Source organism: Magnolia sinica, chromosome 19 (genome assembly GCF_029962835.1).
Source record: "Magnolia sinica isolate HGM2019 chromosome 19, MsV1, whole genome shotgun sequence".
Lineage (NCBI taxonomy): Eukaryota > Viridiplantae > Streptophyta > Magnoliopsida > Magnoliales > Magnoliaceae > Magnolia > Magnolia sinica.
In genome coordinates, this window is record NC_080591.1 from 4,102,193 (window position 1) to 4,119,932 (window position 17,740).

At 40.0% G+C, this 17,740-nt stretch overlaps 1 protein-coding gene across 1 annotated transcript; it reads right to left on the reverse strand.

The window, feature by feature from the left end:
- Nucleotides 1–6,970: 6,970 nt before the first annotated feature.
- LOC131234812 (1-deoxy-D-xylulose 5-phosphate reductoisomerase, chloroplastic) lies at nt 6,971–16,621 on the reverse strand. Its single transcript, XM_058231788.1, has 12 exons — nt 16,339–16,621; nt 13,917–14,095; nt 13,524–13,610; nt 13,282–13,407; nt 13,126–13,188; nt 12,577–12,726; nt 12,180–12,247; nt 10,861–10,972; nt 10,645–10,749; nt 10,001–10,122; nt 8,197–8,343; nt 6,971–7,421 (listed from the first exon to the last, which is right to left on the reverse strand). Exons 1-12 carry the CDS (start codon nt 16,421–16,423, stop codon nt 7,265–7,267), a joined length of 1,401 nt encoding a protein of 466 aa, XP_058087771.1. The 5' UTR covers nt 16,424–16,621; the 3' UTR covers nt 6,971–7,264.
- Between the last annotated feature and the right edge of the window lie 1,119 nt (nt 16,622–17,740).

Here is a 17,740-nt window from a genome sequence, read left to right on the forward strand (position 1 = left end):
CTGCCTTTATCAATCGTTGTTAATGTCTCACTTTGTGTTGATGGTGATGATAATAGTGATTAAAGGGCCCATCCATGCTGGGACTTATGCAGGTGGACAAGATGGATCATTGAGTCCAGCAGCTGAGGTGGGCCTCCTTATCGAAATTGTTGGGTAAACCTAACCTAACATCTATCCACCAATTTCCATATTTGTGTTCTCCTCTCAAATTTGAACACATGGCATCACTTTTCTTAATATACAACGTGGACCGTCCAATAGAACCCACAGATGGGTGGTAGGAAAATATCTCGGCAACGGCCAGCATTGAATGTAGAAAGGTCCACATATTAGACACGTAGGAGGGACTTGTGAGCAGTGGTCCAGTCATGATATTTGTTGTTGGCCATCCAGGCCAGGATCATAATGCCACGTGTCTAATTCTAGCCGCCATCCGACACTCACGTGTACCGAATGATATATACACCGACCTTTTCAACTTTTGCCAATCCATTGGACCGGTTCATCTACAAGTCCTCGTAGAATAAGTTTATTCTACAACTGTTGTTTGTGGGGCCCACTGTGGTGGATTTACGGTATCCAACCTGCCCAGTAGGGTCCCCTCACAGTGGAAGTTGGACTTTTCAAAAGTCAGGCCGATCTAACCGTCATATCGGTTGCCACTTGAATTATAGAGGTTTTTGGACGGTTGTCCATTATTTTCCACGGTATGGCCCACCTAATGATCGGTAGGATTGAATTTAGGGCATATTATCATAATGATAGGATCAATTAAATTAATACCGGGTTGGATGACATACACACACACCAACGTGGCGCCACACAGGCAATAGTGTATAAACAGTCGTTCTACGAGATGCTCCCCTTCTGGCAATCCAGGGGATGATCCAGACCATTCATCTAGAAGCCCTTGCATTATATATACGGTTAGCATGGAAGTATTCTTACCATCTGATTAGGTCAAAGATCATGGGATGTTGAGTTAGAAACGGAACTGCTACTCTGAACCGCTGTTTCTGAGTTACTTCCAACGTGTAATGAGATATCCGATTGTTGAGATCTCTTCTATATGAACCATCCACGATGGGGACTTCTAGATTAACGGTCTAGATCATCACAAGGTGAGTCTTGCTCGCAAACCTCCTTTTTAATCACTAACGAGAAGGCCTAAGGTCCAACCGCTTGTACCACAACGTGCACTTCCCAAGTGTATAACTTCTAAACTTCCCACGTACATGGGACATCCAACCGGACAAATAGGTTATCCCCATCATCACAATTATCTTTTTCATAAAAAAAAAAACCTGATCAATTCATCAAGTGGACCACACCTATATATTGTTACTTATCAACGGATAGAAATTGTTTTCTATGGTATGACCTAAATGACAGATGGATGAGGCTGATTTTTGCCAAAGCTAATGGCCGTGGTAGGACTGACCTATTTGAATGGTTGGATGTTGCACACACATGATTAGTTGGAAGTTATTTGCTTGGTGAACTATAAATCATGGTTCAACCGGTTGGATTTTAAGACATTCATACTTCGTAGAGATGAGGGAAGGACCGAATTCCACTTCTCCTGCGGACCGGATGCGGTTTGGCTAGTGATCCCAACTGCGGCCAGCTAACTGCTGTCAAAGCTCTGTGAGCTCCACCATGATGTATGTTTTCTTATTCACACCTTTCATCTATTTTTCTATTATATTTTAGAACATGAACTCAAAAATAAGATAGATTTAAAACTTAGGTGGACCACACCACACAAAAACAATGTTTACTGAATGTCCACTACTAAAAACTTCCTAGGGCCCACTATAATGTTCATTTTCTATCCAATCTATTGATAATGTCACACAAACGAGGATGAAGGGAAAACACAAATATCAGCTTGACCTAAACCTTATATGATCCCCAAAAAGTTTTCAATGGTAAGCAATCAATTCCCACTGTTTCCTGTTGTGTGGTCCACCTAATATTTGTATCTCTCTCTTTTTATTGATTATGCAATAAAATGATTTGTAGAAATGGATGAACGGAGTGGATAAAACACATACATCATAGTGGGGCCCACATCTTGTTTTATTTATTTATTTATTAAATCGTTTGGCAAGTTTCTAAATTCATGCTATTTCAACACTTCGGTGGGCCACACCATAAAATTATACCTAAAATGTCTAAATTCATGTGGTATGGCCCACTTGAGTTTTGGAATACCGTGATATTTGTTAATTCTTTTATCGGCACATTAGATAAATGAAATTCTTCTTAGGTTTGAAGGTGGACATGCATCAACGTGCTTGATCGAAGATGTGGATCTCATTGATTTAGTGAAAATGACCAGCCGGAGGTAACTAGGTATGCTTGCAGGTTCTTTCATGTAGCCTAACTTGGGTAGGCATGAAAACAGCTGAATTGTGCTGGTCGATCCATGTGTGGAACAAACATGCATCCAATCTAGGCTGCCTATCAAATGCTACATCACACTTTTTTTTTTCTATACCATAGATAGTAAAATCCAGTTGAGTCCAGGACTTAAATGGGCCATGCCATAGGAAATGATATATAATCATGCATAAAACCTCTAAATTTATATGGTGTAAGCCACATGAGTCATGGGGTGGCTCGATCTTTAGGGAATCCATTCACCTGGTATGAAGTGGATTGGATGGTACATAACGGCAAACCCAACATGCAATTTCGACGATTTTAATGGTAAAACACCCCGTATCAAATTTTAGCATTCTAGCTATCTTATGATCTCAATAATGAAACTGAATCAGTCTACCATTAAACTATGAAGCTGGACTCTTATAGTGTAGACTGCTTGAGTGTTGAGTTAACCTTAGTCCAAACACATGGTGGTACACCTAATGGCAGAGTGAACATCCTCTATATAAAGTTGTTTTGTCGGCATAATTGAAGTAAGGCGCCTGTGTCCATGTGAAATTCACACAATTTGGACCTGAGTCCATAAATGAAGTTGATTCAAGTTTTAGGTGAGCTAGAACATGGAGGATAATTGGCATGGAAAGTCTAACAAAGATGAATAGATGCCCAAAAATTAGGATAATTGAAGATTCATGTGAACCACATCTAATGAATTTAGAGTATTAGGTATGACTTTACACCCATCCCTACGGTGGATCTTATGCATGTTCTATTAGGCTTTTATTAGGTGGATTCTAATAATCAATTGTTTGAATGGTACTATTGTTGAATTATTTGGAGTAAGATACCAGTGGACCCATGACCATTGTAATAGGTTCAAATATATAAAGAGTGTTGCACTTGGATTGTGTTATGTATCTATTCTACTTCAATTAAATATAAATTCTTATAAGAGTGTAAAAACTAATAGTAGTGATGGATTGAACTACTCCATGCATACAGAAAATTCAAGTCCCACTGAAAGATTTCATAAGGTATAAAGATCAAGTTTATTGATTCCCATCTAAATAATATACTATTATTCAAGTACGTGTTTCACATTAAGTTCTTGTTTGATTTCTATAATCTTCCTAATTGATGTAGAGGTGATCATACATTCTGCAATTCAGTCTAACATACTCTTCCTCATGTAGTTCTCAGTAAGTTGTTGAAATGCCGTTATCAAGCTACCGTATGAATCTGCCATGAATTACCATTAATGTATATTGAAAGATAAAAAGTTCATGCCATCTTGTCGTTTCCTTTGAAGTTGGGAGTAAACAAGGTTGATCGTTACAAGCGCAGAAGTTCAAATGAAAATAAAAGGACTGGTCAGTTAAGTCAGAAAGTAATGCTTGGAATGAAAAATTAAAGAATTAGGTAGTTGGTCTAGAAAGGATAACTGGCCATCATCCTTGAAAGAGAAAGCTTTGTTTTTTTATACTCGGATGTAGTGTGATGTATGATATGTAGGCAATTATGAATTACTTTGAAATTACATCTCCCGAAACATCATGTATATAAGTTTAGATGTATTATAAGTAAGAAAAAAAAAATGCTTACTCAATTATCTCTATCAGATTTGTGGACATTGATTAGACGGTCAAAAATAAAAAATTTCCAACGGTCTTATTTCAACAAACAAGTATCCATGAATCAGTGGTTTGGATTGTACAACCAATCTAAATTCTAGACTGTAACTTGAAAACAGTGAGTTCCACAATTCAGCCAGTTTAATTTGAGCTAATGCATGCCCAGTATACCATTCATGAGTGGCTGCGTATCAAGCGTCATCCAAAGCCGGAGTATCATAGAACTCCCCCCCTCTTTTTTTTTTTACCTCTTTCACCAAACCCAAGGTGGGAAAGTAGGTTGTTTGGCGTCTCATGAAAAACAAAAAAAATCTACGGTCAGGACTTTGTTTTGAAACTGGGCCACATGCATTTCAGATAACATGTCAGGCACCCAAATGAAGAATCTCTTGGGCACCCAACCAAATCCATTGTAGGCCACACATTCGCCTGGTCTTTTTGTATACAAGACATTTTCAGATGACCCACTTGCCATAGTACTGTTGCTTTTTTCCTTTGTTACTCTGCCAGAGTACGACGCTTGATACGCAGACATTGTTTGCATCGCATACATTAGAAATTAAACCAAAATTGTGGAATTGACAGTCTCTACATGACGGTCCCCAGAAATTATGTTCCTTGAGCGATCTTAACTTCTGATTCATGGACAAATGTTTGTTGAAATTGGATAGTTGGATATCTTTCATTCTTAACCGTCCAATAAATGTCCACCAACTCCCGACAACCAGATTATCAAATAAGCAGAAATTTTCGTCCATGACATATCTAATCTGGGAGCCATAATTTTGAGAGTTTAGTTCAACTTTCCTGTTTGCCACGTATGCAATTTCTAAGTGCCGGCGTATCATGCATCACACTCTGCCCAGTAATAAAGCTTTTCTCCTTGCTTTTGAGAGACTCTGCTTGGGCAGTGCTCTCTCCCTGACACACATCGTCCTAAAACTACCCCAATCATACGGTCAAAGGCATTTATTATTATTATTATTATTATTTATAGATGGATCGCTACCATTGATCAATACAATAGCCTACGAATGGACAGTGAGACCATTTTCACCCTCACCGTCCATTTGTCATGTCCTTAATTGGATGGGTTAGATTATTGGATCAATGGCGATTATGGGGCCATGTGCAATCCACAGTGGAACCTCCCATCCAACGGTCCTTGATGACAACATCGCAACCACGGTGCAATTTGGACGGTAATAAGGTAAGAAGAATTGGCACTGGGTCACTGCTTTGTAATTTTATATATGAGAAAAATATGTACGGCCGAGATTGCCCAACAAGCTGGGTTTGGGCCAAAGGTCTTGTACGGAATTGGGCTTGGGCGCAGAGCTTGTACCATTTTCTTGGGCCAGCACTGAGTAACATCTCTGCCATCCAACGAAAATTACAAAAGATTAGAGCAGGAGCATTCTCACTCGCTGACTCGATTAGGAACTCAACCGAGTCAACTCGACTTGAAGGGATTTTGACCTGAGTCAACGTGAAATTCATTCCTAATATTGACCGGGTCCCATCTTGCAGGACTTTTGTAGCTATTTTATTTTATTTGTACTAGCCTTTTTACATGCGCACTCGTGTGCACCTTTGCACACGTGTCCTGAGCACAAAATCTGAACGGTTCATGTGATGCGGCACCCCATGAAACTCTCAGACCCCAACTTTCACTCTGATCCAAAACTCTAGTGAGCCATAGCAAAGAGAGAGGAGAAATCAAGGGAGGAAACTATTTCCGAGTCTTCCGGTACATCCGACATGTCTTGGACATCGATTGGACTCTAGTTCTTTGGGTTTTTAAACTATGATTTTTAAGAAGACTCCCTTTCTTTTTCTTTTCCCTTGCGCAGCCTTGTTTTTCCATAAGGTGGGGCCCCATGGTTTACATCTTCTGGACCGTTGATCTTTGGCTTTCTTGGAGACCTGGGCTGTATTTTATCTGAACCATCCATGTGATGGCTTCATAGAACAACGGTCGTGAGTCTCTGGACAGTTGAACCATGGGCACCACTTCTACATGCTGGTCCATCATGATACTCCAAAAGAGGCAGGTCTTTGTAAATTTAGTTTGGCAGGGAGCTCATCGTAGTTTTGGGGTTTTAGTAGGAGTTTAATGTAAACACCCCTTGTTTCCATGCTGCTAGGTGGAAAGTGAACCAGATCTCTAATGGGCCCCACTGCAGCTGGCCTCCATGCGAAGAAAATCCTATATGTTGCTCCCTAATGGCCTAATGAAATGGATGTTTTCTAGCCGTGCATTTGTACTCAATGCTTAGATGATAATGACCATTCTGCCAGGTGGGACATCCCCGGCCTGGCCCACTAGGTATTGTGTCCAGATCGCCGCTCAAATGGCCATGAAGGTGTCTCAAGCATCATAATTTTATCAAAACGTAGCTGGACCGAACCGCAAAACTCCTGCTTACTAAGCTAGTCAGCTGAAATTGTAGGGTCTAACGTGGACCTTTGATGGGTGGCCTTGATGTAATCACACCAATGGTGAGACCTGAGAAATGCCGAGGCTCATCCCTTCTGCCCCACCATATGATGATCCTTGCTGTCCACATTGAAGGCCCCACTATAGATGGGCCACATTGCATGAAAAATCCACCAACTAGAGATCCTCATCACCCACATATATACAAGTTTTAGCAATCCATGTTTCTTTCTAACTCGCCTTTCTATGGCTTTGAGAATCTCTGATCAGTGAGATTTTTGCAATGCAGGCTGTCCATAACTGGATCTTCTAAACCAACGGCTTGAATCATACATAATGGGGATGGAGGGGGTGAGGCTTAGCATTTCTCCTCCCAAGTCTGGGATGCACCTTTGGCATGTGGCAATGTGGGACATATTAACAAGATCCAAGCAGCTGATCATGTGGGGCCCAGTGTAGATTCCTGGTCCAAAGTTCAGGCAAGTCGACGTGCTAGGCAACCAACTCGTAGACAAGAGATTGGAACTTAAAAGAACCTGATCAACCATCCATATTTAATGCCTACTTGATGAATGAAGCAGTCTGATTTTGTAACCTGTTCGAAGTGGCACCTTGGCGGGAATCTCCTAGTATTGTACTATTCAAAACGGGAAACCCATTTTGAATTTGCATTGGAATTCCCGCCAGCCTCTTCTGAATGGGCCAGGTTGGAGCTGCTGTGTCCCCAGTTGGAACACCCAACCTTCTCCCCTTCTTCTATAGCTAAAAATAGAAAATACAGAATTATCCATCTGTATGTGGATTATGCCGGAACAGAAGATGTTTGTAAGCTCGCAGCAAAGTCTCGGGCCCACAAGTCATAATGTATGATCTCTTCCAGAGATGGTTTGGTCACCAACTCCTTCCTGTGCTCGGCGCATGTGAGTTCCACAACCTTGAAGATATCAAGGTAGCTGATCCTGATTTTTGAAACAGAAAATCATGCATTCATCAGCTGAGTTCTCAAATGACAAGCATCTACTTGCACCACCTAGTAAAAGATACAAGACAATGATCTGAAAATGAATTTTGGCCTGTCAATGACTTATTGTATGTGGGGTCCACCACCTGCTAGGCTGACCGGGCCCACACCTGACTGGTCGACTTACTGTCAGTTCTTAGTACAAGTGTACCTAGGGGTGTCAACAGGCTGGGTCAGAGTCAGCTCGAGCCAGACCCTTGAGCACAAAACTCCCCAGCCTGAGATTGAACTGAACCAAAACAGGCTAAAATTTTATCAGGCCAGAGAACCCAACCCGATTAAAGATCTGTCCAAGCCCAAGCTCGCACTGCCATAAATTTCTACACTCACACTAAAAGTATGCAATACGTATGTATAAGACTAATTTACATTATTATTATCATCATGGCCCAGGCCTTGCCTGATTCGGTCTGGCCAGGCCAGTGGACCAATGAGCTTGACCAAGCCCAACCTGATCATGAATGGAGCCCAAACTTTTAGAACCAACCCATGACATGCCTGGCCAGAAGACCAGACAGGTCAACCCGACCTGTTGACTCCCTTACATGCAACCTATGTGATGACTGAAAATGACAGAGACCTCCAGATACATGGCATGGGTCTAGAGCACATGTTGGGAGAGTAGGATTCTGCTATAATGATCAAAGTGTTGCCAAGAATAGATCAAGATAACAAATGCATGGATAAGAAAAGAAAAGAAAAAGAAAACATACTTTTCGTCAATGAACATTTCCACAGCCTTCTCATTAGCTGCACTGAGAACTCCAGTCATGGTACCTCCAGCCCGCCCAGCAGCATAAGCAAGATCCATGGATGGGTATTTCACATTATCAGGGGCTTTAAATGTTAGCGAACCCAACCTGCATCATTCATTTTGAAACATTACTGCAAAAAGAGAACAGAAGTTCCTATATTCACCAAATAGTATTGATTTTTAATTCTAAAGGTTGCATTGTGTTTCTTTTTAATCTACTATCGATTTTTAATTCTAAAGGTGGCATTGTTTTTTATCATCTATAGTCCACTAATAAAATACCCACCCAGAAGGGTTTTTGTGTTTTCCTTCACCTCACCCAAAAAAATGAAGATCAACCCTCCTTCTAAAACCACAAATAACTTGACATGACTCAATGGGTCCCTGTTCATGGCTCAGTGGTAGACCCTGTGCTTTCAACACTGAGGTCTTAGGTTTGAGTACCCATGCGGTGTATGTGGGTGTGAGGGTCAGTGTGCATAAGAAAAATAAAAATAAAACAAAAAACCTCGACATGACTAGAAAACCAGTCAAGTCGTGTCAACTCGAAAACTTTTACAAGCTTTATGAATTTTTTTCGGTAATATTAAATATTTAAAAGAACTCATTGATTGCAATCAATGTATGTAATAGACTATTAGATAGTGCCAGTCCCCAGCCTGGATAAAGGAGTGTTGCATCAGGTTGGCGGCTGGCATCAACTTTTGCCATAACTTTCATAATGAATCCGAACAATATGACATTACCTTGGGTCAATAGTTCATGATAGTGGAGAGACTGAGAAGAATGTTACCCATAGACTTTAAGCTGGGTGGAAGAAATGGAGATGTGCCTCTGGAGTTTTATGTGATTGTCGTGTACCACTCAAACTGAAAGGGAAATTTTGTAGGATCCCTATAAGACCAGACATGCTTTCCGAGACAATGTTGGGCAGTTAAAGGACAACATGTTCATGGGATGAGTGTAGCTGAAATGAGGATGTTGAGATGGATGAGTCACAAGACAAGGATAGAATTAGAAATGAATGCATTCAACGGAACTTGGGAGTAGCATCAATTGGTAATAATATGAGGGAAAGTAGACTTAAATGGTTTGGTCATGTGCAAAGGAGACCAAGAAATGTGCCGGTTAGGAGTGACTTGGTACAAGTTGAAGGCTCTAAAAGAGAAGGAGAAGGCTGAAAAGGACGTCGATGGAAGTAGTAAGAAAAGACTTGATGACCTATGATCTAACTGAAGGTATGGCCCTCATAGAGTGGAATGGCGGAACAGGATTCATGTAGCCAACCCCAATTAATCGGGATAACACTTAGATGATGACAACGATTTAATATTCAAAATATAAAGTATGTCGAGTTTTGCTGAGGGAAGGGAGTTTTATCATTTTTTTTTTTTCCGTGTTTTTGTCAAGTTTTACCAAGTTTCTAGTTGAGTCGAGTTTGGACCAAGTCATGTCCAAATCGAGTTTTTACGTCTTGGTAAAATCTGGTTGAGACGAGACTTGGGTGACTCGAGTCGAGTTTTTTCGAGTTTTTAAACTGCTTTCTTCTATTGGCGCATGAAAAACAAAAATGGTATGTCCTGGATCACTTTTATAGACGAGAGATATTTCCAGCATATTTTATGAACACGGTGAATTTCAGGTCATTTTATGTTCGAAAGACCAGTAACCATCGATACTTTTCCTGGATGTGCAATGCTGATTTTTAAACTGTATCTATATTGCAAAAACATCAAAATAACAGAAGGAAAAGAGATCTCTACTTGCAAAGATCGAGCCGAGGCCAGGTGATTTCGGAGCAGTAAATTCTGTCTGGCCATGATAATGTGTAAAGAATTGGTAGGCGCATATCAGGCCATCCCAACTGAGCTAGAACCGATGAATCCTGTGGACGAAAAAGGAAAATGAAGCACTGATGTTTTAGAATCATAATATTGGAGCCAAATCAAAACCCGTTCTTGTCTTCCCACTTCAGTCCCACTGCTTCCAAATCATAAGAAAGGCGAAATGGAAAGAAACAAGACATTAAAGCTGTGTTTGGATGCAATATCAAATTGAATTGCAATAATTAGTTCAATGAAGAAGAAAGAACAAACCATAGTTATCTTTCATAATAGTCATAACAAAGGATTAGGGTCCAAAATTCAATCACATTGCACTTTCAAGTTGGGACTAAAACAGAATCTGGCTGTCATTTGAGGCTACTACCTCGTTATGAATTCCAGGTAATGTCATTAAAGCTTATCTTCCTGATGATTGGCCTTTTCAATTCAATTCAATTGTGCATCCAAACATGGGTTAAAATCTTACACTTGATCATACATCTATATATGAAAACAACTAAATAAATAAACAGAAGGTTGTAAAAGAAATATCTAGGGTGATGGAATAAAAGAGAAGTTCAAACCTGTGTTTCAATCATAGAATGTATGATTGACTGTGGATGAATTACAATCTCGATATCATCATATTCAGACCCATACAGATAGTGAGCTTCAATAACTTCTAGACCCTGTTGGGCAAACAAAATAACTCAATTGTAGGATTGACTACTTAAACGCATGAAATGACATGAATGTATGATAAAAGGAGTTTAGACAATGAAAATGAGAAAGCAACATGCCTTGTTGAATAGGGTAGCAGAGTCCACGGTGATCTTCTTCCCCATACTCCAGTTTGGATGCTTCAAAGCATCAGCAACTTTTACTTCCTTCAATTTTTCAACAGGCCAATCCCTATCCAAGAACACCAATAGCAGATAGATGTTCAATGCAAGGTTTTCGATGTTGGACACATGATCAATGGTATTGCAAAAGATATTAGAATTTCCAAAGAGCCTGGAAGGAACCTAATATATTCAATAAATTGCAAGCCGTTTATCCAAAATAACAAAAGCGGGACTAGTTTCTGTTTATTTATTTCATGTTTCCTTGGGGCCTCTTTGGACTGGCAGAAACCAAAAAGGTGGATGATGAAAGGAAAACGTCACATCTAAGGAAAACTATGGAAAAAGAAATCTGTGGAAAAGAATCCTTAAATAACCTGTTTGTTTTAGCAATCATGACTTCAATGGAAATTTGGAATAGTTAATGGTCAAAAAGTAAGAATTCTCTTTCAAAAGAGTGGAAACCTCTATTTCTTAGGTTTTAGAGCGGAAAGGGAATGGCTATTTCTGAGGAAATCTGAGGAAGAAGAAACCAATTTTCTCAGACCTCTTGTCTTTAGCAAATGAGGGAAACCATCACATCTTAAGAAATAGATCTCCTTTTCACAGTTAATTTTTTATTTCCGCCATTCAAAACAGCCCCTCAAGCAAAAACTCATAAGGTAGACAGTTCAGATGTTAGTCTGCACTCTGAACCCTTGCAGAGTAGTCGCAAAATGGGTAAAAATCCAGAACGATTTTATATTTAAAAAAGCAACTCAGATAGGTCCAAATTTTAGCTTCTTCCTCTTCTTCTTTTTTTACTATTCATTCGCCCACATCTTACATCCAAATAGAAAGAACCTTTAGTAAGTTTCAATATCTTATGCTAAGAAAACTCTTTATAGTAAGTTTCAATATCTTTGGCTCCTTTGATGTCACTTTCAACAACTCCTCTCTAACACTTTTAAGGTGTGTTTGGAATCTTTGGATACGTGGATTCCGTTTGGATTCCATGGATAACATGATGATTACCTAATCATAATTTCCCTGGTCATTGTAGAACAAGTGATTCCAAAAATAGGGTGCCTGTTTGGGTCGCAAGTGAAATTCTCAAATTTATTAGACAACTATCACCTCGTTTCTTGTGCTTGAGAATTCCTAGTTAAAAGTAATGGTTACTGTGTGGAGTCGACATATCCTAAAAGCCCATCTGCCTTGCCAGTGGAAAACAATTACCATTTCCACATGGACTCCTTGTATCCAAACATGCTTAGAGTTATGTTACAATTTCCCACCTGAAAGCCCCTCCAGAAGCAGTCAAAATGATGCGGCGAAGTGCACCCTCCGGCAGGCCCTGTATACACTGGAAACAAGTACCACCCCTCAGATTTGATAAACTCAAGGTACCAGAAACCATGACATACATGAAAATGATAAACAAATAAGAGTTATTTCTGTTTTATTTCACTGCTAAAGGGAAAGCAAGATATGAATGATGTATCACTGGGGCTATTGATAGGCCAGGCTGGTGCGTTTGGTCGATCTGGTTCTTGCTTTAGGCCCACGGGCGGAGCCTGTGCCCAATAAATGGGTCAGATCTGACCTGGCCTGTTGACATCCCCGTGTATCCAGATGGCAGATGAAGACTTCCCAGGATAAATACAAATGGTAGAAAGAACTAAGCTTTCTTACCTGGAAAATGGCAGAATGTTCTGAATCCGCAGGAAGTATTTTCACTTTATGCTTGTCTGCTAGAGGAAGAACAAAGGGACCTCCAGCGATCAGGGTCTCTTTGTTTGCCAATGCTATATCTTTTCCAGCCTCTATTGCAGCTACTGTGGGCTATGTAAACAGGAGGGGAAAAAAAAAAACCCACACAAACACCTATTCCATCAGATAGCTTATATAAAGCAATGCATCTACATTTTGCACATGAGCATCTTAGATGTAATCTAATGTATGTTATAGTTAAAACAATCCTACTTGGCAGTCCGTATGGGGGAAAAATCATCAGTGATCAAACAAGGTTTTTAACAAGGACTCAGAATGCAACTCTCAAAGGAGCCGAAACCATTAAAACTTGTTCTGTTTTGGCAGTAACCAACTAGCTACACTGTGATTTGTACTAAAATGTACATGTTTTGAGGGAATGAGTATGACTCAGTTCACTCTCTCCGGTGAAACTGAGTTGACTCAACTTGGGTCAACTTTGTTTCTGAGCAAAATGGGTTTTGCCTTTACCTTCAAACCTGCACAACCAACTATTCCCGTGACGACTGTGACAGCATCTGGGTGGCGGGCAACCTGAGAATTTTAGATCCGCACATGTTAACAAATACAATTGCCACTTGCCACCAAAGGAATTAGATACAACAAACATGGTGACCAGCTGCCCACCTCTATGACACCTTGCTCTCCAGGAATAATTTCAGGCTTGTATTCGGCATCAGCCAACGCCTCTTTGAGTTCATCAACTAATGACTCATTTCTAACAGCAACCAACAGAGGTTTGAATGTTTTCACCTATTGAAAACAAAATCGAATATCTTAATTCATTTGGAAATGCAATCGAATTTGAAATAAGCTCCGGATTTTCCCCTTCTTTTTTATCCTAATGCATAAGAAAATTGAAAGATCACCTGATCAGCAAGAAGAGTCACATTTGAACCAGCTGCCAATGCAACGACTCTGAATTTATCTGGGTTCTCGGCTACTATGTCCAACGTCTGAAGGTACCCAAAAAAAAAAAAGGTTATTGTGGAAGAAAGATAAATCAACAAAAGGTCATAAGCCATTTCAACATACATGGGGAGAAAAGAAATCGGTTAGTAATGAAAGTGGGAGCAACAAGATATCCAAGGACTCAATCATCAGGGGAAAATAAAATTTAAAAAAAAAACCAATGAAGCTGAATCAGCTGACATTTGAAATTGAAGTTCTTTCATAGGCTTTGGCTAATCAGGCTCAGAAATTGAAAATTGAAAAAGATGAACAAATAAATTTAATGCATTTCAGCATCCAGAGTTAAATACCTGGGTTCCGATGGAACCTGTCGATCCAACGATCGAGATAGGCTTGGGGCCGTCCCATGCGTTCCGTCCCGGCTCTACAACAGCTCGTCCTGGCCAGGCTGGAGGAGGTGCTTGTGCAGAACAACGGGCTCCCCTTACAAATGCTGTTCCACTCTCTTTTCGCTTCAAAACGAACCCACCTGAGAATCCAAAAGAACAAACCATCATCACCATAGCCTTGTCACAACAAATTGGGGTTGGCCCAAAAGAACTAATAAACAAATGCATAATTTCAGAACAAGCAACAGAATACATGATAGAATCTAGATCAATCCATGCCGCAAAAATCACTAAAATGGATCTGACATATGCACAATTTATGGTCAGCACACGCAAGGGATATCGCGATTCAATGGAATCCTAAATGCCCATCTGGGTGGATAAACAAACCCGCAAAACAAACTTGATTGAGAAAAGGAAGAGATAGAAACACAAAATTCAAGTGAACTAGTGCAGCCAAAATCACATAATGACAATGAAATATATCCATCCTTATTGATGAATCGATCTCAAAAACACACAGATACCAAGAAAAGAAAAGGCAATAAAATCCGAAAAGAAAAAAAGAACAGGCAGATATACAATGAAGTCCAGATGAATAAGTACACGAACATGCTAAAATGATGATGAAAATATAATCAGTCACACTTCGAAAACTCAGAATTACAAAACATTGAATAAGTACATGAACACGTTCAAAAACTCAGAATTACACAAAATTCAAATAAAGAAATATAATGAGCAAATGTTCTTGCACTTGACCTTGCTCTAAAAGCTCTAGCCATTAAAGGATTGTGTATCAATGTACATCAAGGGACTTCAACAGTTTGGCCCGTATTGGATTGTTTCGGACTGATACAAGCCCATAAACAGCGGTACGCTCCCGACAATGATTTAAACCTTGACAGAGACCTACGGCTGCATGGTCAGATGATCTAAACTGCCAATTTGGTGGAGTGTACTAGGCATGACCAACGGTACAAGTTTCGCAGGTACACATTCCTAATCCACTGATCAATGAATTCCTTGCCATTTAAATGTGGACCATTGATGAGTTTTGTTTTCAACTATCGGATTGAAAGCCGATAACCAGATGGCTGCGTTGCCTATCCTAGGTGATTCTTGGATTGTGGTCCATCCACGAGTGGGCCAGAGAGGGATAATCCCAACATGCAGCCTTGTGGGCTCATCCATGGTTGCTCAGCGCAAAAGAACCACATAAACGGAGCGGAGTAGCTGTTACCCCGGTAACACCTTAGTGAGTGTTAACCTAACCGTGTGGGGACCACTTTGATGAATATTTTGTATATCCACGCCGTCCATCTGTTTTTCCATATCATTTTAGGACGCCATTCCAAATATTACGCAGATCCAAATCTTAGGTGGACCACACCACTAGAAATAGTTTTGGATCAAGCTGATCTTAACTTTTTTCCCTTCATCAAGGTCTTCTTGACATTATCAACAGGCTAAAATAGGCTGGAGAAACGGATGGACGGCGTGGATATAAAACACATCATCAAGGTGGACCCAAACGAGCGCTTTCGAAAAAAAGCACAGCCGAGCTCGCAGTTGTTGGTCCACCTCAACAAGAGGCAGGGGTATTTTGGTCAATGAGAAAAGATTTGAACTCCGGCGGAGTGTGATGGTTGATACCGGAACTTCCAAATTACTTAAAATTCCACACGTGTCATACAAGTAATTCAAATCATACTATTCAAGTTAATAATCTCAGATTAGACGTATAAGGAACAAAAAATTAAGCTTATTTGATGACCTGGTGGACATTCATTGGACGGTTAAAAATGAAAAAAAAACAAAAAACAAAACGGTCGTACGTAGCCAGTTTAGCTTGAGTTAATACATGCCACGTGTACAGTTTCTGAGTACCTGTGTATGTAGCGTCATACTCTTTCAGAGTATCCAATAATTCAAGTTAGTAAAACGAGAATCAACCGTGCGTACGTGGAATACGCGCGCAGCTGAGCTCAGTATGATCCTCGACCCGAGGATACCTATAATATCCTCGGGTCTTCCGTTTACAGAATCAGGCCAATAAGATTAACTGATCCAAACCGTTGGTCTGATGAACTGTCCCATGGATGGACCGTGCCCCAAAAAATGTCCTCTGTTTTATAATCCTAACCCTCGATTGGCTTCCCTGCAGATAAATCGTTAAGAAATGAAATACAGCAACGGTCCACATCCAACTGAAAAGCAAAAAAAGCGAAAACGCTCTGACCTCCCAAACCCACGAGATCGACGGTCCAGGTAACCGACCCATGGGCCCTACAAACTCAAGGATAACATGGATGCCGTCGGTCGAGGATCATACAAATCCTCAAAAGCGAGATTCTGGAAAAAGGGGGGGAAAAAGACAGACCTTTGAGCCTTTGAAGGCTTCCTTTACTGGAACCGATGAAGGAAATCGCTCCAATTTCTCCCGGAAATGAGAATTTCAAAGACATCTCCTCCTCTTCTCGAAGTAGGGGTGGAAGGGGAATTTAGATAAAAAGGGAGCGATCTTCTTGGAAAAATGAGAAATCGTTTTCTCCGAGAGTATTTTAAAAGGCCGTCGCGAAGAGAAGGGGAGATAAAAGACGACAAACAGAAAAAGGGTATCTGAGAAATTTCTGGACGGGAGCGATCTCGTTTTATGCTCTCTCCGGCAGCTTTTTGAAGCTTATAAAAAGGAGAGGAGGAGAAATGAGTAGGCTACTCGCGGGGATATTTCATAACTTTTATACGTGTAGAGGATCTATCCATTCGTTTGGATGGCCACGTAGTTTCTGTACCTTAGATGCCAAAATCAGTATTGTACATTCATTAGGTGAGTCACACTTAAACGTTGAACGTGGACTGCTGTCGTTTTTCCTAACTATATTTATTCACAAATGTGTGGCATATAGTAAGAATTTAAAGGCTTGGTTTTGAGGCATAGGGATATTAGTTATGATTTCTGTCTGATGAACGGATCTGATCTTAGACTAATACTTAATGCTTGCTCGTGCGTCTGCGAGTAGGCTTGTCTGGTGGGAATGTGTGAGTAGCATCAGACTCATTAAAGAAAGTACGTGTGGCGCTGTCTAATGATTTTGTAATTCCCTCGTGAATTGTTTGTCTGTTTTAAATGTTCACGAGCCGATCTTAGTTACAAAAGGTTAGCTTCATCTAATACGATTTAACTCGGCTTAAACGGGAATTTAGAGAAGTTAGATGTTGACGTTGTCTTGTATAGGATATGGAAATAACAAAGTACCTCGATGTCACTGGCAAAGCACTCGATGCTATCCAATAGAGGTCGATGCCATCATATGAGTGTTCGATGTCGTTGAAAATTTTAAAAATTTTATAGTAGTTACTGAAATATTCCAATGTTGCTAATCAATGTCATCACCGTAAGTTTGATGTCATTGATAGATTCGCAATACACAAACTTATGTAAGTATGAGACTTGTTTTCTATTTCAATTGTGATATTATATATATTAGGTATAATTAAGATTTAAGTGGTTAATATAACTAATGAGGATTTTTAATTTGTCCATGAGAGTTTGGAGTGCATATCTTAGGCTTGTGAAATATCTTTGAAGCTTGTTTGAATAGGTGACTCTCCATCTTTTGTAATTTCTTCACTGTAAGTACTTGTCCATTTATGTTGTGGATATTTATTTTTAAAGAAATATTTTACAGAAAATTTGAGTTATTTGTATTTGAGTATTTTGATTCAATTCTATGTGCTTCTGTAGTTCTCCAACACTAGAATGGTAAGTTCTAAGGCAAGCC

Excerpts from the sequence above, each read along its gene's own strand:
- LOC131234812 (XM_058231788.1), bottom strand. The coding sequence starts at position 16,423 with ATGTCTTTGAAATTCTCATTTCCGGGAGAAATTGGAGCGATTTCCTTC. Across the intron at positions 13,408-13,523 it reads TGACTCTTCTTGCTGATCAG|GTGAAAACATTCAAACCTCT; the intron begins GTGATCTTTCAA and ends TGTTTTCAATAG. Across the intron at positions 10,750-10,860 it reads CTGCTACCCTATTCAACAAG|GGTCTAGAAGTTATTGAAGC; the intron begins GCATGTTGCTTT and ends TTTGCCCAACAG.